At 42.6% G+C, this 21196-nt stretch overlaps 1 protein-coding gene across 4 annotated transcripts; it reads left to right on the top strand.

The window, feature by feature from the left end:
* Positions 1-476: 476 nt before the first annotated feature.
* Positions 477-9824, top strand: macroh2a1 (macroH2A.1 histone). 4 transcript variants are annotated; one of them, XM_088279939.1, is made up of 9 exons: positions 498-849; positions 2053-2261; positions 2867-2973; positions 3609-3785; positions 3846-3953; positions 6051-6141; positions 7584-7673; positions 7961-8135; positions 8645-9824. In XM_088279939.1, exons 2-9 carry the CDS (start codon positions 2090-2092, stop codon positions 8808-8810), a joined length of 1086 nt encoding a protein of 361 aa, XP_088136065.1. In that variant the 5' UTR covers positions 498-849; positions 2053-2089; the 3' UTR covers positions 8811-9824. The 4 variants fall into 4 exon arrangements, with proteins under 4 accessions (XP_088136063.1, XP_088136062.1, XP_088136065.1 ...); XM_088279938.1 differs by lacking the exon at positions 6051-6141 and adding an exon at positions 5535-5634 and having other exon boundaries at positions 501-849; XM_088279937.1 differs by lacking the exon at positions 6051-6141 and adding an exon at positions 5535-5634 and having other exon boundaries at positions 477-849; positions 2056-2261; positions 3609-3953.
* The last annotated feature ends 11372 nt before the right edge of the window (positions 9825-21196 follow it).

Genomic DNA, 21196 nt, shown 5'->3' with positions numbered 1-21196 from the left:
TGTCCTGTTGTGGTGCGTTAACATATTGCAGCGTCTACTGTTGATTCTGGCAGCATGAGTCAGCGATTAAAACCAAAACACAGTTTTCATATATTTGTGATTGATAATGGCTAGATGACGTTGAAACAGCAAGAGCACGTGTGCTTAGTTGCGACCAAGCACCACGTGGTGCGTTTTCAGCCTCGGAATTCTCACCACCCAACAAAGTATAGCAAGACGCATTTAAAAAAAATTGTTGTAGATGAGGTGAAATTTGTGTTTTGATGAGCTATGATATTTCCGAGTTTTACGATATGCATCAAGCACGATATCTCTCTCTCTCTCTGCTATCTCTCTCTCTCTCTCTATCTCTCTCTCACTATCTCTCTCGCTCTCTCCTTCTCTCAGTCGCACTCTCTCTCCCTAGCTCCCCCCTCTCTCAAGATGTGTTGAATTCAGATTGAATAAAAAAAATAATTCAAGTGATGATTTTAATTTTTTATAGGTCGTTTCATAATAATAGTGCAACCCGGCATAGTGTATAGTTTTTGGTTCCATTTAAAATGCACTAAAACACTCACACGCTTGCGCCAAACATCAATCTGTATTTCGCATGTCTATCAATGAAAACAAACGTACTAACATCGCGCCGCCTTCAGTCAATGCGTGCGCGCTCCTGCATCAGGGGATACCGATTTTTCGGGGGTAGGTGCTTTGGCACAACACCGGCAGCTCTCGACTCGTCTCGCTGTGGATTGTGGGAGTCGACGGAGCCAGCGAGAGCGAAGCAGCCGAGAGCGAAGCAGCCGAGCCTTCCTTCGTACTCGCCGGGAGACATTTTACGCCCTTGTCCTCGGCTGTTGGTTTCACGTAAGTACGTCGTGGTCGCTACAAGTCGTCGCGATTGGTTTGGGATTTTATTTTATTTTTTTAACCGAGCGAAGGCCGAGGTGGCGGGCTCGAACGGGGAAAGAGAGGGCCGCCGCCGCCGCTACAAGCGCAACCGTCAGCGCCGCTTCGACTGACAGGTTGCGGAAATGTTCGGCAATGTCAGAACCCGGTTTGGAGGCGAGCTAGCCGAGCTTCCCGTCAATGTGGCGGGCTGCCGAGACGACATTTCCACTTCCACCTCCACCTCCACCTGGGGGACGGGCAAGCGACTTGCTAACCTTCCTTTCGCCTTCCTTCCACTTTTGCTTCCCCGCTGCAAAATGGAGCCAACATTGGCCTTCTCATTCCACACACATGACTGCATGTGTCATTAACATCCTATGTCATTATGGACACATGAACACGTATTGTCCCCATTGAAGAGTCTTCCCCCATGACGAATCTTGACTGTGGTGACATTCACGGCTTCATTTGAATATTGGCTAATTACTGCATTACCCCGCCTAATAAATATGAATGGTAGCATAATCGTGCACATTTCTAGTCCATTTGGGGGGTTACTGTGAAGTTGACATCCAGTCTGGCTATTTAAATGGAGGCTAATATAAAGGCACGTGTGTGATATTTTTGCCATTGGAAATGACAGGATGTGCAATAAGCCACAGTGCACTGACAAAAACAAAATAACATCATATGCATTTAGAGAATGAGTGTCGTCTTTCGGTATTTGAGAATTTGCCCGTTTGCTGATTTTGGGGGGAATTTGCTCAACAACTCACCTATTTATTGTTTGTACTCAGAAATGGCGCCATCTAGAGGCATTCTGGTGTCAAGGAGTTTAGTTGAGGAGTTTCAATTAGATAGAAGTTGTCGAGGCTGGCAATTTTTCAACTTAACCTTTAATCACGGTATTGGGGATGGTACTTGATAGAAAGTTCACGGGATCGCGAGAGTCCATGAGGTTGAGGGCAGACCAGGCGGCCTGGGTGGACGTTTAGTGTCCGTTTCTACCCTGGATTGGAAATTTTTCAGAGAGGCAGCTCGATAGGTAGATCTATCTGAGCGCTGTTGCCGTCACAATGTCGCTGTTCGACATGAAGCTCATCAAATTTGATTTTGGTTGGAGCAGTGTAGATTAAATAAAAATGTAATGACCCTAACAGTGTCTGATGTCGCTCGCAGAAGGGCCCCAGTAGTGTCCGCGGACCCGTCGAGAAGCATGTCGAGTCGAGGAGGCAAGAAGAAGCTGACCAAGACGTCGCGCTCCACCAGGGCGGGCGTCATCTTCCCGGTGGGCCGCATGCTGCGCTACATGAAGCGCAGCCTGCCCAAGTACCGCATCGGTGTGGGCGCACCCGTCTACCTGGCGGCCGTGCTGGAGTACCTGACCGGTGAGTGTGACGCATGTCTTGGTGATGCCGTAAACGATGCATTCGAAAGATTCTTATTGATTGAGACGCGCCAGTATCAGCTTACCGTCTGCCAGTTGCTGACAATCAAGCGCTTTTTCGCTTGATGTTTGTTCTCGCGCACTGATGATTATGCATTATGATTTAGTATTACTGACTGTTTCTTGCAGTCGTCTGGTTTTGGAGGAAAAGGACATCAAAGGCCTCTTTGAATGGACCTTTTCCATAAAAGTTCACCTGAGTGAACATGGCTACCGACAAAAGCCATTTCAGCTCATCAGGCTTTGTGGCACAATTATGAATTCTGCAAAATAATCAGTTTTAGCAGTTTTATTGATTGATGCTGCTGCACCTGCTAGCTACCACACCACTTATTAATTTTATTAATGAATCAAACAATATATTTGTTGTGAGGCCCAATTGATGTTTTTTTTTTTTTTAAGCCACTACCAATTCAAATATTTGGCTGGGAAAAAAAATAGATAATACTGTGAGCACTGTGAGGAAATAAGCCACAAGTTGCTAAGAAATGAGATTTTGGACGTCACATTCATTGATTGATTTTGTTTCCTGGTCCTTCTCCGCAGCGGAGATCCTGGAACTGGCAGGCAATGCGGCCCGAGACAACAAGAAGGGCCGCGTCGCACCGCGGCACATCCTGCTCGCCATCGCCAACGACGAGGAACTCAACCAGGTAGCCGAGTTCCACGACTAACATGTTTTCATTAATCCATGGCACTCGGAATGCCAGACAATTTGTACGGTTGCGCACAATTTTTAGAAGGGCCTGTTACATAAAGCGAGGTCCGGAAATGTCACGTTTGGATGAATTTGGCATAGAAGAGCTTGACCGAGTAGACATTTAAACAACTTCTTGTCAGTCATCTTCCATGAGAGTGGAAGCTGATTTCCTTTCATTTCATTTCGCCTCAGACCAAAAAACAGGACCAAACGGCATAACTTAGCAAAAGATAGCATCGCATAGATAGGCTAACAAACTTTTTTTTTTTTTTTAAGCAACAGGGTATTTCAACACAAACAGTGGCGCAAAACACTTAGACAGACAGTATCACAACTCTCAAAAGCATATATTTTTTATCCTCTGCCAAGAATGACTGAAATGACTGCTGACGTCTGTTGTGACTTCTGCATCTCCATTTACAGGTACATGGAAAAAAAAAAGAATATTGTGAAAAAGTTACACGTAGACTGAGATATTTCAAGCCTGATGATTCTGGCTTACAGATATTGTGGCGGAAATCACAGAACAAATCTCAAGGCACCAGTGTCCAGGAACATTCGTAAACTTTTTCTCGTCTCTCGTCCTAGCTCCTGAAGGGTGTGACGATCGCGGCGGGCGGCGTCCTGCCCAACATCCACCCTGAGCTCCTGGCTAAGAAACGAGGCATCAAAGGCAAGCTGGAGACACCCCTGTCGCCCGCCCCGGAGAAGAAAGCCAAGCCGGTCAAGAAGATGGGCGGCAAGAAAGGCGCCGGCAAGGCCAAGGTACGAGCGCGACCTCGTGGGCCTCGACCGCCACTGGCTGACATTTTGCCCGTTTTCCAGAAACAGGGCGAGGCCAGCAAGACGGCGTCGGCCGACAGCACCACAGAGGGCTCTCCTGCAGACAGCTTCACTGTCCTGTCCACCAAGAGCCTCTTCCTCGGTCAAAAAGTCAGTCAACGCACCGGGGAGGATGCAATTAGTCCCTTTCTTCTTTGCGCTGCCAAAGCATGACAATTAATTTGTGGCTTGATTTCATTGGATGACCACAGAATAATGGCAAAGGCTTTTCCAGATTGGGCGAATTCCTGTGATTGCTCTTTTGACAGCGCTGTGTGCAATAATCTGCTTGTCTGGTAACTTGAGGTCCAACGGAAATGTGCTCTTTTCTTGACATGGGATGCGCTGACTCATTCGGTCCGTCGATAGAATTTCAAAAGCATTTTTGAAATTATCGTAAACAATCTTCACTGTAAGATACAGCCAAGTTCATCACTTGATTCTTTTTATATTATATGTTTCACAACCACAAACTCTTTAAAAAAATGTTTTTTGAACAGATTTCGCTTTCATTTCAATCGTGCAGACTGGAGAGGAGTTTACCCGAAGTATTTTCCATCATATCTTTTTTATCGCAAGAAATGTGGCTGTGTTCTCTTGGTGCGTCCGCTGTTTTTAGACTGTTTTTTTTTCACGGGTTTCATTTAGCCGTCTTTTCGTCCATCAATCGGGGGAAAAATCTCAAATTGTATAAATTGGCCATTTGGTCATCACCATCAGCGCATCTCAAATGAAAACATGCCAAGACTAACGTGATATCCTAACAGGATGTGGCCTGAGCCTTAAAAGAAAAAAAAAAACTTTTTCTATTTGAATTACTGTCAATGAACAGTAGATTTGATTTGATTGGGAAAGAAAATGGAACAGGAGTGCACATGTACTTGCACAGCAAGTGAAGAGCAGCACAACCTCGGCGAAACTTTTTTCACGTCTTTGACTTTTGTTGAGATGCATCACTTGACCCAAAGACATCTCTGACAATAATTTGTAATTAACTGCCAGTCGGGTCTTTGGTGCCCAAACTATTTTTCTGCTTTGACCAAAGCCAAAGATCAAAATAGAGCTTTGGTGCCATCATGTATACTTACTATGTGGAAGTGACAGCAGGAGCCTCAAAAGGTGTTTAAAAATAATAATAATAATAAAAAAAGCCATTTGCAGTCATCTTGATGCATCTGTAGACCACGGCAAAACTTGCTGGATGTGACCAAGTTTGAGGATTTTAATTTGACTAATTAATACAAATGAACAATTCTATCTTAGGAAAAATGTCCCTGATTAATGCAATAAGTGAAATGGTTGATTTCAATTTTTTTTTCACGTTATTTTTAGTACATCATTGATAAGTAATTACATTGTAATTTGTCCCCCCTTTTTAATAAAAAAAAAATGACTGCATGTAAAATTGTTTCTGGTAGAAAATATTTAGTCAAAATAATCCCCTATAAAGACAGATGAAAAATAAATTTGAATTAAAAAAATTTTGAAAGAAAAAGCACTAAATTGATTCAATAAATATTCCATATGTTCCAGATTGAGACACCAAAAAAAAAAGAAGTAAAGTCGAGGTGTCTTTTGAGGCTCAGGTGCTGTCCATTTGGTTTTAACAGCTTTGCTTCCTTCCTCCTTCCTTGTCGCTTTTCCTCGGCATGTCCCCCCCCCTCCCCCCTCCTCCTCACCACCGCTCCACAGCTCAACCTCATCCACAGCGAGGTCAGCAACTTGGCTGGCTTTGACGTGGAGGGGGTCATCAACCCCACCAACGCTGACCTTGAGCTAAAAGACGATCTAGGTGAGACCCCCACTGCCCCTCGTAACCCCGCCCACCCCAACCCGACCCCTCCCACCTTCCTGTGGCCGCAGCAGGGCTTTGAAACTTGAAACGTCAAAGCCAGGTGGCCATGAGTGCGCCTACACCTTTGGGGTGACTTCCTGTCAAGCGTCCATCTTCTCTGCCTGACAGGAAGTGGACTGCCTGCTGTCGACGACAAACCAGGACGCCTCACTTAGTCAGCCGCCACAATGTCAAATTGACCTCCATCACCAGTTCTAATTGACTCTACTCGAGTTTTTTGGGCATTCTGACTAAACGAGCTCCTGGCCTCTGTCGTTTAGCACGATGTTGTTTTCCTGTGATGTCACCAAACCGGTTGTGTGGCATCGTCACCGTGTTGTTTGACCGCCGTGTTGTTTGTGGTTCATTCGTAGTTGCAAGTTGTCCAAGCCGACATTTCCATAGTGGAGAGCGACGCTGTCGTTCACCCGACCAACTCAGCCCTCTTTACAGGCGGTGAAGTAGGTAAAGGAACCAGCCAGCCTCCATCGCTTCGGGCTGCTGAGTGGTCTTCCCAAAACCGCTGCTGCTGCTGCTGCTAATGCTCTTTTTGACACTAATTCAATGATTCCGATTCTGATTAGGCGACCTGTGAAAACCCCGTACCACTATGCAGAGTTTGTTACTATTTTGTAGCAACTACAATGGCAATTATAACTTTTTGATATGCTTCTCGTAATGGATCTGAGGCTAGACTTAAGCCGCTGGTCCAAGTGCCCAATTGCAATTTAATGCCTCCAGGAGGGAAACTCTGGGGGAGCATAAAGACTCCAGTTTAGATTCCTAGTGTGCTTGCTTCAAGCCTAGCAGCAAAAAAAAAAAAAAAAAAGCGAATCAACATTGCATATATAAACACCAAAATGTTCAATCAAATGCCATTGTATCGTGCAAAAGTCAATCGATAGCTAAATGCTAACCGAAAATACGGAATGCCACAGACAGGCTAAGGGAGACGAGCATAGTTGTTACCGGAAATTAGAAAGCTTGTGTTATTGCTGCTTTCACCCAAACGACATGCAACAATCCTCTCAGAGACATATGCACAATGATATAAAATAGGCCGGTCAAAGTTAAAGCGTTGACTCTCGGATTAAGCCAAAAAATTTTGATTCAGTTAAATATTTTGACTCAATTTTATTTCATTCGAATAACATAAATAAATAAATAATAAAAAAATTAAAAACAAACAAACAAAAAAAAAAAATATATATATATATATTTAATTAATCCCGCCCATTTTATTGCTGTCCGCATAAACAATTAATCTGCTCTTTTAATGGCATCTTTATTTCAAGTTAGCATTCGATCCCATTGACTCTGCACTTGCTAACTCCCCAAACTGTTGAATTGTTTTTCATGATTGTCACTTGAACCACAAAGTTTAAATCCAGCCTTAGCGGGTGCATTACAACACAATAAAATACAACTTTATTTATATAGCCCATGTCACAACAACGCTTTTCATGTGGTGTGATCTAATTTAATAAGAAATAGACTTATGATCGAATTGAATACCAATTATGATGCCAATCCGCTTGCTTTTTTTTTTTTAGCTCTCACTGCTCCCCTTGCCTAGTTTTGTTTTAATGATACTGGAGTCAGATTATGACGTCTTGTGTTGATTCCATGTCAAAGTCATCATGTGTGGCGTCTCTCGTCCCTCTCTGACGTAACAAATTAGCTCCAAATTTGATGTCACACATTGACTTCTTCTGAGTGTCACGAACGAAATAAGAGCCGTGCGAAAGGCAAACTGGAGCTCACATGATTGACAGCAACCTGCTTCGGCATCCGACTGCCCGCCTGCATGGCCTCCGCCGCCGCCACCTTCACCTCCTCCTCGTTCAGTTTTTTCCACCAGCGTGTGTCACTCCCGCTTTGTGTGATCACGACTCATTCCCTTGCAGGTTCTGCGCTGGAAAAGAAGGGAGGCAAGGAGTTAGCTGAAGCGGTGCTGGAGATGAAGAAAAAGAACGGGCCCCTGGACGTGGCGGGAGGTAAGTGGCTACCTTAAGTGGGAACAGAGCTGGTGTCCATAATCCAGCTGTTATGAAAGATTTTAAGCTTTTAAATGTAGGAACACTTAATGTAAAAATGAAGTAGAAGATGCCCTTGAATGGCGCCCTGAGGTGCTCCTGTGTTGATCGTGGACAGAGATTCTTCCTAGAAAACTTCATTCTAGTTTCAGGGAAGACTATATTGTCCGTGTGTGATAGTTTTGTGAACCATGGTGGAGATCTTTTTTTTTTGTTTGTTTTCATTTTTTTCCCCCTCTACTCCTCAGCGGTGTTGACTGCCGGCTTCGGCCTTCCCGCCAAGTACGTCATCCACTGCAACAGTCCGGCGTGGGGCTCGGACAAGTGCGAGGACATGCTAGAAAAGACGGTGAAGAACTGCCTGGCGCTGGCCGACGAGAAGAAGCTCAAGTCTGTGGCCTTCCCGTCTATCGGCAGCGGGAGGTAAGATCAAAATGTTTGGCTTGCGTCTTTATTTTGTTCCGATTGTTCTTTGCTCAATAAATCAGCATTTTGAGAGCTTTGCTATTTTCTGTGTGTTTATCTTGCCCCCTGACGCGTTTGACTTGGCAACATGAAATTTGGTAATCATGTCTATCACGAGTAGACCCCTAAAAAAGAAGCCATGATCAAAAAGAGAGTGTAAGAAGTCTGCCAGGTTTGAAGCGGCCATTTCATGGTCAACAAGTTTTACATTTGGTGGGCATGACTATCATAAGTAGATTAAAGCCTGCCTGAAAACTAAAAAGCGGGCTTTTAGAGTAACTAACACCACCAAATCAGAACTTGATCAAAGGTTTTTAAATTTGCAACTCCTCAAAGCCAGTTTCTCTTAATTCTCGCAACATGACTTTGGTGGTCAAAAAGTCTGTCGAAGCCGTGCTGTGCCAATTTGCTTTGCAGCAGCATTGATTGTCGTTGGCGCACGCTAATTCTGCCGCCCTCATTTCCAGGAACGGCTTTCCGAAGCAGACGGCAGCCCAGGTGATCCTGAAGGCTATCTCCAGCTACTTTGTGGCCACCATGTCGTCCACCATCAAGACGGTTTACTTCGTGCTGTTCGACAGCGAGAGCATTGGCATCTACGTGCAGGAAATGGCCAAACTCGAGGCCAGTTAAAAATTTTGCTAATCATTTTGTTTCCTAGCGAGACGAGACGAATCTTTCTAAATGGCCGGGAACTTGTTTTTGCATTACGTTTGTATTCTTTCCTATCTGGTTTTTAATTTTCCTAAAAAAAAAAAATGTTTTTGGTTTTTAATTTTCCTAAAAAAAATGTTTTCCAAGCATAATTGCGAACTGAGATGACCTTTTAATGCAAACAGTGTCAACTAGATAAGAAAAGAGGGTTTAATTTTCTGAAACGGGTATATGCATGTTAACAGCAGTATTGATAGTTTCTTAAAAAAAAAAAATCCCTTTTCACCTTAGTTTTCATCTTGGTAGCACTCGTAATTGTGTTTTACGTGTCGCCTTTTTTCTGTCAAGGAAATTCTTTTAAGTTTGCTTTTTTGTGTTGTGTGTCGTTTGCTCACTTTATGCCCTGCAGAGACAAAAAAAGGTAAAATGAAGTATGAGTTGACTGACCCTAATAATCGGGTGAGTTTATATCTAAAGAGAGAAGTGAGGATTCTCTTCTTTTTTTTTTTTTTTTTTTTTGCAGGGCACTGCTGGTTTCTGAAGGCGTGTTTTCTATCAATGTTTCTAGATGGGGTCTTTGTGGAAAAGTTCTAGTTGAAAAATAACATAGCTGGTTATGTTGTATTTTGAATTTGCACATCTTAATAAGGCACTGTTTGATTTGGAAGCCAGCCGCACGTTGTTCTTTATGTGTGGGTGTGTGTTTTGTCCTCCATTTAGCTGTAGAAAAAAAAAAAAACTTGGCGAAATAACTTTGGGGCGATGTAAGCGTTATGGCCGCTAGATGGCGCACTACGATCAGGAATGGTCAGGTCCTTCTCACTTGGATTTTGGTTTTGATGGATGGAAACACTTAAAAGAATTTTCAACTTTCTTAAGATTATTGAGGAGAAAATGCTTTCTAAAGAATTACTATGTACATTTGCTGACTAAAAGTCACAAATATATCTGTACGCACTCGGTTAATAAAATCATTGAAAACACCCCAAAAAATGGAAGTATTGTGTTGTTACCTATTAAAAAAAAAAAAGAATACTTCTTAACACTGGTTCCTAAGGATTGGCAAAATCTGGATTTTATTTATTTTGTTAATGTCTCTAAAATTTCTCCAGCTGTTTTCATATCAAATCCATCCATCCATTATACGAGCTGCTTTTCCTCTCGAGGAAATGGATAATATTGTACTTTCTTCTCCTAAGTTCCTTACTTTTAGGGCTGTAATATGTTTGATTTAATAGTTATTTTTAAGTGAGTTTAATTATTTTAATAGATTGTAAATTTAGTAAAAAGAAAAAAATATCTGGCCATACTGAAATGGGGAAAATAATTACATTTTTGCTCCCATTGTTGGGGTTTCAAACATTTGGATTGTATTTACACATTTAATTACTTTTTTTCGGTGTAAATTTTGTTATATTAAGATCTAATCTATGCATTTTTTTTAAAAGAACTTAATAAAACAACTGCGGCACATTTTTGTGATTTCGGTTTAATGAAATTTGGTGAGCAAATTCAGTCTTAAAAAAAATATTCTTCAATATAAATTGACGAGAACTTTTTCTAGAACACCAAAAAGTTAAGCTTATTATGCTCAGCGTTGCAAAAACTAGTTTTTAGGAGATTGACTAATTTTGCAAAAATATAGCATAATTGTAATCTTTTTAATATAAATTCCCAACTACCATGATGTGCTTTTTTTAAAAAATTGAAATCTGTCCTTAGGGCTGCAGGAAAAATGGATTGTATCACACCTGAGTTGTATTTGCTGCAAATTATTTTATTATCACTAGTAAAGAAACTTATTTGAAAGACTACAAATTTAGATTTGTTTTTTCAAGTCTAAAATGTGTTCACGTCACTGTGGTGTTTCTCTGACAATTTTTTTTCTTTTAAAGTGTTTTGTCAGTTTCTCATGTGGTTTTGTGGCCTGTCAATTAATGACAGCAAACTTCACTTCACCCCTGGTGAACTTTTGGCCGAGAATTGCCCCTCATCCTTCAGGTTATTGATTAAAGCCGTTCGTTGAAGTTAGTTTGCCGCTGACATAATATCTGTTATAACATAATTTTCTCTTTAAAATTCTTGAGGTTGCAAAATCTGTGAATTTTCAAAAACGACGAAACCTTCCATGGCAAGAAACCAGGAATTAATCAATAATAATCAATAACTGTCATATATGAACAATGTCATTGCTGGATAGGTTGCTTTTAGCATGTTTAGCAAATTAAAGACCCTGTCAAGTGAAAATGTGTGTGCGTGTGTGTGTGTGTGTGTTTGTGGTTACCAACCCTGTCAAACTTAAATGATTAAAAATAAATATAGTTAAATATATAAAATGAGGCAATCCAATTTCCCAATTGTCCACTAGGGGCAGTATAACGCAGTCATATAGCAGTAGTTCTGCTGCTACTGTAAGTGACTCAGTCAAATGCTGTCACTTTTGGAGATGATAAAGAATCTTTGCCTGTCAGCACAGGGGGACCCCTGCTGCTAAAAATCCGCATATGATTGATAACCATCAATTTTTAAAAAAATCTGTGAATGAGACTTCACAGCATGCCTAACATTTAATGGGAGCTCATTCCTTAGGGTAAGACCGGCAAGAGGTGCGTAGGTTGTTTAAATGTGCAATTGCCTTTGTTTTATGTTTATTTTTAGAGTAAACCTCTGATAGGAGTACCATGAAACACTTTCAATATTTGCCACACTTGAGTCAACGGCAAAAATTGTCCGATCAACCGCTCATATCGCAAACAACGTCAAAGTTGGGTGTCTTGCATCTCAAGGCAGTGCTCTATTTGGAAACAAATCTTAAAATGAACTTGACAGCGGACTTTGAATAAATTCAAGTAGAAGAATGTCCACAGCAGGATGCAAGGGAAGGCTAGGCAGGGATTTCGGTGGAGTCAGATGGGGGTCATTTTCCCAGCCATCCAGGGAGGCCAGGACCTGAGACCCCCTCTGAGGGCAGCCCATCTGAGTCCTAATCCCCAGGAAATACGTCCAGGTTTCAGCCGCTATTCCCCCCTTCCCGTCCAGCCCACATCCATCCCGCCATCCAACCATCCCACAAAAAGAAAAAAAAAAAACCGCTCCTTAAATTCAAAGCATGTGTCTTGGGCAAGGGCCAATCCAAGGGCTGCGCTTCCCAGAGCCCGTGCTGATGAAATTTTATTCTTTGCACGAAAAATGGAGCGAGGGCGGAGGGAAAACACGGAATAAAATAAAGCAAACATTAGAGGAAAGATCAAGGAGGAGAAGAAGAGGGTAAGAAGCTGGTCAACGCTTGGGGGGAGGAGGGGGGGTGTTTCTTTATGAGCGCGTTCTTTTCTCTGATCTCCAGTTCTCAACTAAATGCATTTTTCCCAGGATGACAAAGTTATGTCATTTTCCTGGAAAAAACACAGTTCCCAATTTGATAGCTCAAGATGAAGTCAAATTGAGAATATGCAGTGTCAACCCTTGACCGGCTGCCAATCAGTTGCATCAAGTAGTGTAGCTCACATGAAGGACAATTCAATCTCTGAATTTTAAATTTTAACTGTAAAACGAAAATAAAAGATGACTTACAATTTATTGATATATATATATATATATATATATATATATATTTTATTTTATATGGGGGAGTGGGGGTGCTAACAAGGAGCTGGGCCGGCATCCCTTTAATAATCTCATGATCTTCGGCCATTAAAGCAAACCAAAGGAGGAATCTCCATAAGGACAGACAGACACGATCATCCTCCCGTCCACTCCCCCTGCCCACATGGCAGCTTCTGTCCCCCTTTTGCTGCTCTCCGTGACACCCGAAAAGGGTTAAATCCCTCCCCGGGCCGGTCTCCTCACACTTAGTGCCGGCAACCCGATAGCTGGCCGCTTTTTGATGGCCTGATTCCCCAGTTTAGGAGAATAAATTAAAAGCAATCCTCCTCCTCGGAGCGCACCGCGGCTGCTGATTTAGGATTTTCATCTGGAATGGGAGCTTTCGACTCCCTCTGTAAAGCCCCCAACCTTCCTTCCGCCTCTTTCGAGGGGGTGGGGGGCTGCATATATTTTGATCAAATATGCTTCTAATGGAAGGCCGGTGGAACTGTCAATCAAACACAGGGTGGATCAAGCCGCCGAATAGTCCGGCCTGATCCCGCGTTGTCGGTGTGAGAAGCTTTGAGCAGAGAAACCAAACCCCAACAGACAAGAGAACAATACTCACATGCACATATTCCGTATTCTCTTTTGAAAAATAAATAAATGAATAAATAAAAATGAGTATGACTGCACCTTACCGAGTAGTTGTGACCGACGAACGTCTTTGTTTGGATCCGCATTCTTGTATTATTCTGGTTAAATTGCTTACAAAAGAAGCAGTTGCTATTAATTAAGCGAGACAGATACATAAAAATCTACTAAAGTACTGCAACAAAGTATTTGCATATACTGTGTTTTCTCCCACCTCTGTCACCTTTAGTAACAAACATGTAATAAATCAAATCACAGCAAACCACAAATATTCCTCAGAAAAACACTCGACACATAAAAATGACATACCGATAACACACCAAGGTTATTTTAGTTCGCACTTATTGTAATTTAAATTCTGTGGACTGTTAAACTGTACCCTGTATTATCAAAATGTTTTAAAAATAGTATTTTTTTATATACAATACTTATCGTGGTGTTTTTCTAATGTTGCACACAAGTGAAACATGAATTTTTTTTAAAACGAAAACTAATACTAAAACGAAATGATTTTGCACGTTTAAGTTTACCTAATGAAGTGTCCATGAAACAAAGACGGCCATTTTGTGAAAGCGAGGGTCCTTGAACGCATCGACGCAGCTGTCGACGGCCTTTTATTATTTTATTAGTGTTGGCCCACTCTCGGTGGTTGTCGTGAGGTTATCCGAGGGAGCGCGCACACACGTCCACACGCGCGCATATTCCCACACCAAATAGCATATTCCTCCATGCACGCACACATGCACGCACGGGTTAATGTGAGGACCAGATCGGACGGGGTCAAGCCCGGCAGATAAACTCCGGCCCTGGAGGTTCCAGCCTCTCGGCGCTTCTGCAAATCATTAAACCCAAGGTGATTCACAGCGGCTCGGCCCCAGAGGATTGTCCAGGAGGGAAGCCCCCCGACCCCCCCCCCCCCCCCCACCAACGCCCCTTCCCTCTGTGGTGGCTCAGGCAAGCCGCTCAAGGCACCTCTGAAGATAAAAGAGGCCTTGTGGTGACAGGTTGGGGATCTCCACGCAAATCGAGCCTCCTTCGCTCCCGTGTGAGGCATTCTGTGTTGAAAAAAAAAATAAAACGCAAAACGCAACTTGTCCCTGCTTGAGTGGGAACCATGACAGTGTTTGAAGACACGAAGTAAAAATCATCAGAGCCTGACGACCGCTAAAAAAATAGAGTAAGGATAACTTGACACCGTGCCTTATTGAATGTCCTAATGAAGAAATAAGAAATAAACGCCTCACCTCAAAGACGTCCCAAATAGAGACGTCCTTTTTGGCGCTCAAGATAAAAACAACAGGTGGTGCAAATAGATGTAATTAATGTTTCCTGGAGATCTGAGATTCGGAAAAAAAAATCACAAATCAATTTGAAAACCCCAAAATGCCTCTCCTCAACTAAATGCCTCCTTTTTTTGCCTCCACAAAAAAACTCTCCTCATATTGTCATTGACTGGATGGGGGCCGCTGACCACCTTGTCAGTCCACATCGTCGGTTGGCCTGCGGCTAATTGGGATCCCAACATTCTTAAAGGGCAGCTTGAAGCTTTTTGAAGGTGAACACGCGCACACCCGCCCAGAATGAAGGCTCACCCCAAGGGCGAGCTTTGGTGACTCAGGGAGGTTCCGTCTTCATCTCCTTTAGTCGGCCGCCTTACGTGGTGATGCGTGCAAACGCGGCTCTGCTGACTCAGCGATTTCCACCGAAGTCATCAAGTCCCACTTGCGCCAAGCCGATTATTTTAGTTTTCAGGTGTATGTGCTTCAAGGGGGCTATCCGAGCCCCCGGGCCTGACTGACGCCTTGCGGTCTTAGCATCACATGACACAAAGCTTTGAAGCCGTCGCCTTAGCAACCGTGTTGCTAACCCTCCAAAGATGGTCGCGCCTTGACTTACAAGTTGAAGACGTTTCCAAGCTCGCACGTCAAATTGTTGGGGTCGTTCAAATCAACTTGAAATGTCATAAATCCGTTCCAAACTCCACAATTAGAATTCACCAGAGTGAGCTCAAGTGCCCCCTGTGCTACTAGTACTAACATTTAAGAAAACTAGTGGCCTACAAAAAAAATAATTCATTTTTAGTATTATTACTATGAGACAAACGCCAAACCTGCTTGGGATTTTGTTGCAAAAGAAGTACAAAAGCCTCCCTAAGTAACACACAAGCACAACTGTGCGTGTTAATGTGTTAGAAGGCGGCAGCGAAAGGCCCAAAATCCTCCCGTAAGCTCCTAATTGCGCCGCGTTGTCCTGACGGACTTTGAACTCCGAACGGACGAGAGATGACACTGCACGTCCTTACATGTTGTGTGTGTGCGTGTGTATGCACGTGCGTGCGAGTGACAGGGCTGGAGGTCCCGTCTTCCTGAAAGTATCAAGGGCGACGGCTTAACGCATCAAGAGCCAGACACCAAAAACACACGGCACAAAAGATGGACATGTGTGGCCCACATAGGCGTGAAAACATGCACACGCACACACACACACACACACACACACAGACATTTGCATGCAGACGTTTTCACAGAAGCCCCCAAAGCCACCGATCCATCTTGCTTTCATCTGTGATCATGTCTGATGACATTGGAAATCATCTGTGCCTGGATCAAAATGTCTCCATCGGAATTTATTATTTATTTCTTTTTTTTATCTCAATCACCACTAAAGGAAAAGTCACATTTTTCACAGTCATACGAGTTTAAAAACAAGTTCATTACTTCTCCTATTAAATGCGAAAACAAAACAAACAAAAAATATGCACTTATGTTGGTGCAACTTTTTTTAAACAGTTTTCTAATAATTATTTTCAAATTAAGGACAATTCTCCTAACTTTTCTTGAATGGGTGACTTTTTCCTGCAAAATTACAATTTGACTCTTGTCATTTTTTGGGCTTTATTTTCTGATTTATTGATTCATATTGGAACATTAAGACTTTTGTATTATATATTAAATATTAATATAATTATTTCCAAATTAGGCTATCATTTTTTGCTCATTGCATTACAATTTCACTTGCTTTAAAATTGCATTATTAATGTTTTGATGTCAAATTTAACGTGTCTGTCCAAACCAAAATAATGCACTTAAATTGATAAAAGCAAAAAAAAAACAAAAACGTATTTAAACAATGACTCAATGGTTGAGTGTATTGCACGTCAATGTTTTTGCAAAATTGTCCTCAAATAAAAAGCAAGAAGTTCTTCAAGATGACATGCAAATGTATGGCATTAAAACGTATTACAGTCATTAGTTGATGAACTAATTTTTCTGGAACGTACCGCTAAACGTGAGTTACCCGTATCGTTAGCATCCGTCAACGTAGTGAGCGACGCACGGAGACAATCGGGCGCGACCGTTGGGGTGCTCCATTGTGCATCCGGCGTAAACCGAGACGAGGCGGCGGGCGGCCGTCCAGACAGACCGGCTGCGGTCCGTAATCCCGCCAAAGCCAATCCAATCGGAAACCTGAGTGCAGGCGGCGTGCTGACGTTGTTACGACATAGAAGAACACAATTTATCTCATTCCATTTTCTACATTTCATCTTGTCATGTCACGACAAATTATCACAATCCCCATCATCAAAACTGAATTCTTGCTACTTTGACTTCATCCTTAATTCTGGAGCGCGCTGCCCCTTCTAGTGATGATCATGCACAATAAATATTATTTTCGTGAGTTTTCACTCATTAATTGACTCAGCTCTTGCAATATTGTGTAATAATTGTGTAATAAATATTCAATTATGTCAGACTTTTTTATTTTTCGATTTATCCCAAAAATTAATTTTCTTACATTACCAAATGTCTCTTCATTTGGAACAACAAATGAACGTAGACCTTTGACAACTAAAGCGTGACAAGCAGCAACAAATGGCAACGAGACCCCCATGTGACCCTCCAGGATAGGGGTCGGGGTTGGAGTGGTTATCATTGCCGATAGATCTCATGTGATGGTCCGAGGGCTGACCGCAACAGGTGGTCGCTGACAAATGTCAAACATGTCAGTGCGGACATCATTATTCTTCTCGGACTTTGATTATTGATGACGCTGGAAAAGAGGAGACGATCATTAGTCTGCAACTCAACCGTGAAGACGACAAAACAAGAAGAAGCTGAAGAATTGCTTGCTTGTCAGTGACATTGAGAAGCCGAAAAAAGAAGATTTGTGCTACGTTAGCATTAGCTTGTGACAAAAAAAATACGTTATTTATATACAAATTTGATTACACATTTTTATTAATTCTTGAGTTTAAAAAAATCGCCAAGAGGCTAACATTAGCATGCTACTTAGCACAAAAAATATGAAAAACGATTTTTCAATGACGATTGCCACAAAATGTCAAACGTTCGAACACTCCAAATGTGATGATTTGAAACAAACACAAATGTTTTTTGTGTTTTGGGAATTTGCTCTCCCTTGTGATGAATTCAACCTCGGCGGTGGTCCTTCTTTGACATTGTGGCTCATCAAGGCCCGGGCACACTGAGTGCTGTTTACGCTATCGCACCTTTTATGTGTCACTCGCGTCCATTCGTCTCTGCTTTGGCGTGAACCGGATGAAAGCGCGCAAAGACATTTGACCTTTCGGGAGTGCGCATGTGTTTGGGTGCCACTCAGAGGAGGGGAAGCTGAACCATCACCAACACCAGCAGCACATCTTTTAGCTCCTAATGACTAGAGTCCGCCAAACATTGCTTAAGCGGACACTTTTTATTTAGTTAGGTAGTACAGTGAAACCGATTTCATCACGACATGCCTCACATTTCTTCGGCAAAAACAAGAATCCCATTAGACCCCTCAAGCCCATGTCTTCTTCTCCTCTAGTGGAGCTCAGTGCTGCCAAGAAACGTTGTGGCAGAACAAGGTACTACACCCAAATGCGAGTGGGTGTTGACTGCATTGGGAAATCAAGTGTAGATTTTTCTTTACGGTGAGGAAAAGGAGATTGTAAACAAAGTGGACGTTTCAGGAAATCAGGCAAAATGAGACAACAAAGAGAAAATGAGGGTCCCCGTAATCACACTGCACTCCTTTTTTTTTTTTTAGGGGGGGAAATTGCGCTATTTGTAATTAATGCTCAATTAAACTCCACGCGGTGGCCCCCAAATCCCTTGTAAGGTCCCACTTGAGCCCCCACAGCTGGTCCACATTGGCCTGCAGAGCTCTGGTTACCTTGTTAAGGTGCACCAGCTCCTTTGCTGATCCCAGACAGCAGATTGGCTCAAATAGAAGAAAAAAGACAAAAAGAAAAAAATGTGTGATTACGTGTAGACGGGAGAAACTTTTTGCAGGATCAGTCAATAAAAATACCAATGATCGAAGTTGCTCTTAAAGGAACATCACTCAGTGCTTCTCAAACTTTTTCGTGTGGTCTCAAAAACCGAGCTCCCAATTCCCAATCTTGTTGCTCTCGTTGGCGTTCTGCTGCTGTGTTGTTATTTCAATGATCACCATTCCTAATTAAAACAAGAACAAAGCTGCCCGCAAAGTTCACTTTTTGCAGCGTGCTGAAATGACGCCGTGAGTTGGCGGTCAATGTCGAAACGATCACTGCAATTTCACAGGAGACATTCCAGTGTGTCGTTGTCCACACATGGCGGTGTGTGCGTGTTGACTCTGAGTGAATGGTTACATGAAAGTTACGACAGGAGCGGGCGTCCCAAACGCCACTAGCTTATCAGCTCCCCGAAAGCGAGCCGCGCAACCTTCCACTCGGCCATTATCATCATCATTGGAGAGGTGACACGGGTTATTAATTGAGCGATTGAATTCGTCAAGGAGGGCCTTCTCTAATCATTGATGCACTTGTGAGCCCCTCGAGGACAAACGTGGCACCGGACAGAAAGTAAGGTGCTGCATTTGTCAAGTGTCATAGAGTCGTCACAAATATGTAAGACTGTAATACAATGTATATACTGTCATGTATCGTGTGATAAGGTATGATATTTGTTGTAGTTTCTTTTTTAAATTGGTTTTAGGTTACAAAAATGAACTGGAATGTGAGCCTTGGAGGACCCCAGATTTCATCTTTAATCCCTCTGAGGAGCATCTCCTATTTTCCTCCCGAACCACTTACATCAGCCCCTTCCTGAGGATTAAAAATAAATAAATAAATAAACACAATTTAGAGGAACAGCACGCATCTTTCGATAGCTGAGTTGTTGGAGCTGAGGACTGAAGTAGGAGCTGCAGGGATCCTTAGATCGCTGGTTGAAATAATCAGAACTGGGGTGGGGTAGTTGGTAGAATGGAGGCCTGCAGAGCGTAGTACAGAGATTCGTAGGTTGCTGGATCCAATCTGTTTTGAAATACTGTCTTATCTCATGAACCAGTACTGGAAGAAATTGGTTTTCGAACATATAACAATTTCAAGGTTAGAGAAACAACTAAAATGTAGAGGACATAATGGTGAACCTTGGGGGACACCCCACATTTCATCTTAAATCTCTCTGGTGAGAAGCTCAGATCTCATCACATCACCGACCACAGGACTCGGGTGGGTTTTCCCACAAAATATGTACTGTGAAAGTAAGAAGTGCATTTTGAAAGGAAACAATTCCACCCCCAAAACAGGAAATACTGCAACCTGTGACTCTAAACTTGAGCTCTAACTCAGTTTAGCAGATATTCATTGCTCTGTAAATAAAAATATGGGGCAATTCCATTGCCTCTGTGGAGTTCTGTGCGCTATGAAAGCAGTTTAGAAAGCAGGTTAGCGGTGAGGTCACGGGAGGCTGTCTGTCAGCTGGACGGCCGATTTGACTCTGGCTCCCACGCCCACGCCCCGCCCGAGGTGTTAACACAGAGCCGACGCAGAAGGACACGTTGACACGCCACTTGGGTGACATGTCAGTGGCGTCAGCCGGGAGACGGGCAGACGGCAGCCCGGGGCCGTCTGCAACATTCGAGGCAAACGCTGACGCCACTTTGGTCATTGTCTTCCGGTGACTGAGGAAGATTTAAACATGTATGACCATCATCCTCCACTTGGGGCAGCACTTGCTCAGTCCTTTAACGACGAGACTGCAAGTTTTTGTACTAGTGTCCCATAATGCAGCAACTCTATAATAATGTAATTACGATATAAGAAATGTGGAATATTGTCCTACAATGTAACAACTGCGTAATAGTGTACTTACTATGTAATAACATCTGATTTTGTAACAGCTGGCTAATATGGAAGAAATGTGTGATGTGTCGGATAATGTAACCGCAAATACGATACAATATAATACAACTTTGTATAATAGTGCCAGAACTACGTAATCAATTTAATGTTTCGTAGCAAAAGAGTAAGTAAAAAACTTTCTGTTCTCCGGTCAGAATTTACTTTGCATCAAATATGTTTCAAGGGATTTTTCTTCTCAGGGCACACACCGAGCATGTTCAAGAGAAAGGGAAGCAATGATATTTATTTATTCATTTATCTATTTTACATTGTGCTAGTTATCCAAAAATGTATCAGATATAGTTGGAAGTAAAATTTTATCGTTTCTTTTGAACAGAAATACAGTTTAATTAGCCTTTTTTTTGGGGGGGTGGGGTTCTCAAGTACACCAATATTGCCACATTTGCCGATGTGGTCCAAATGGTTCTGCTTTTTAGCGTGTCCCCTGAGACACGCTAAGGTCGCTCTGTACGCAAAGTGACTGACATGTCCTCTTGCCTCATTTGCGCAGGCCGCCGCTGACAGTCGCGCGTTTCCTCTACATTATCTTGCACATCAGATAAGGACAACATTCCAGCCCTCGCTAAGACCCGGGGAAGCAACAGTCTTACAAGTCGGTCCATGCGAGTGCTGACAGAGGGAGGTTACGTCCTGAGCTCATCTTCATCCTTCAGATTGATTACAGACTGTAGGTATGTATTTTTACATAAATAAATTAGGTCGGATCCCAGAACAACCACATCACTTCTTATTTTAGATATCAGATGCTATTACATAGTTATTACTCAATTAATACCTATTATTTGAAACTAAGAGTCTTTTTTTATTTGTAATTGCCAATAGATGCCACAAGGAGGCAATAAAGCACTTTTTTTCTACTAGACAAAGCTATGGCCTGACGAAATGAAGCTCCCCCCTCAGTTCAACGTGAATCCCACTAGATGGCGCCAAAATAATA

Source organism: Idiotropiscis lumnitzeri, chromosome 17 (genome assembly GCF_059441095.1).
Source record: "Idiotropiscis lumnitzeri isolate Australia: NSW breed Sydney's pygmy pipehorse chromosome 17, RoL_Ilum_1.0, whole genome shotgun sequence".
NCBI classification, from domain to species: domain Eukaryota; kingdom Metazoa; phylum Chordata; class Actinopteri; order Syngnathiformes; family Syngnathidae; genus Idiotropiscis; species Idiotropiscis lumnitzeri.
Note: the sequence above shows the minus strand (reverse complement) of the source record. Positions and strands in the feature narration are given on the sequence as shown.

Bases quoted from the DNA above. Each gene is read 5' to 3' on its own strand.
- macroh2a1 (XM_088279937.1), top strand. From the start codon at position 2,090: ATGTCGAGTCGAGGAGGCAAGAAGAAGCTGACCAAGACGTCGCGCTCC. The intron at 3,954-5,534 runs GTCAGTCAACGC...ACCGCTCCACAG, and splicing joins GCCTCTTCCTCGGTCAAAAA to CTCAACCTCATCCACAGCGA. The intron at 7,674-7,960 runs GTAAGTGGCTAC...TCTACTCCTCAG, and splicing joins GCCCCTGGACGTGGCGGGAG to CGGTGTTGACTGCCGGCTTC.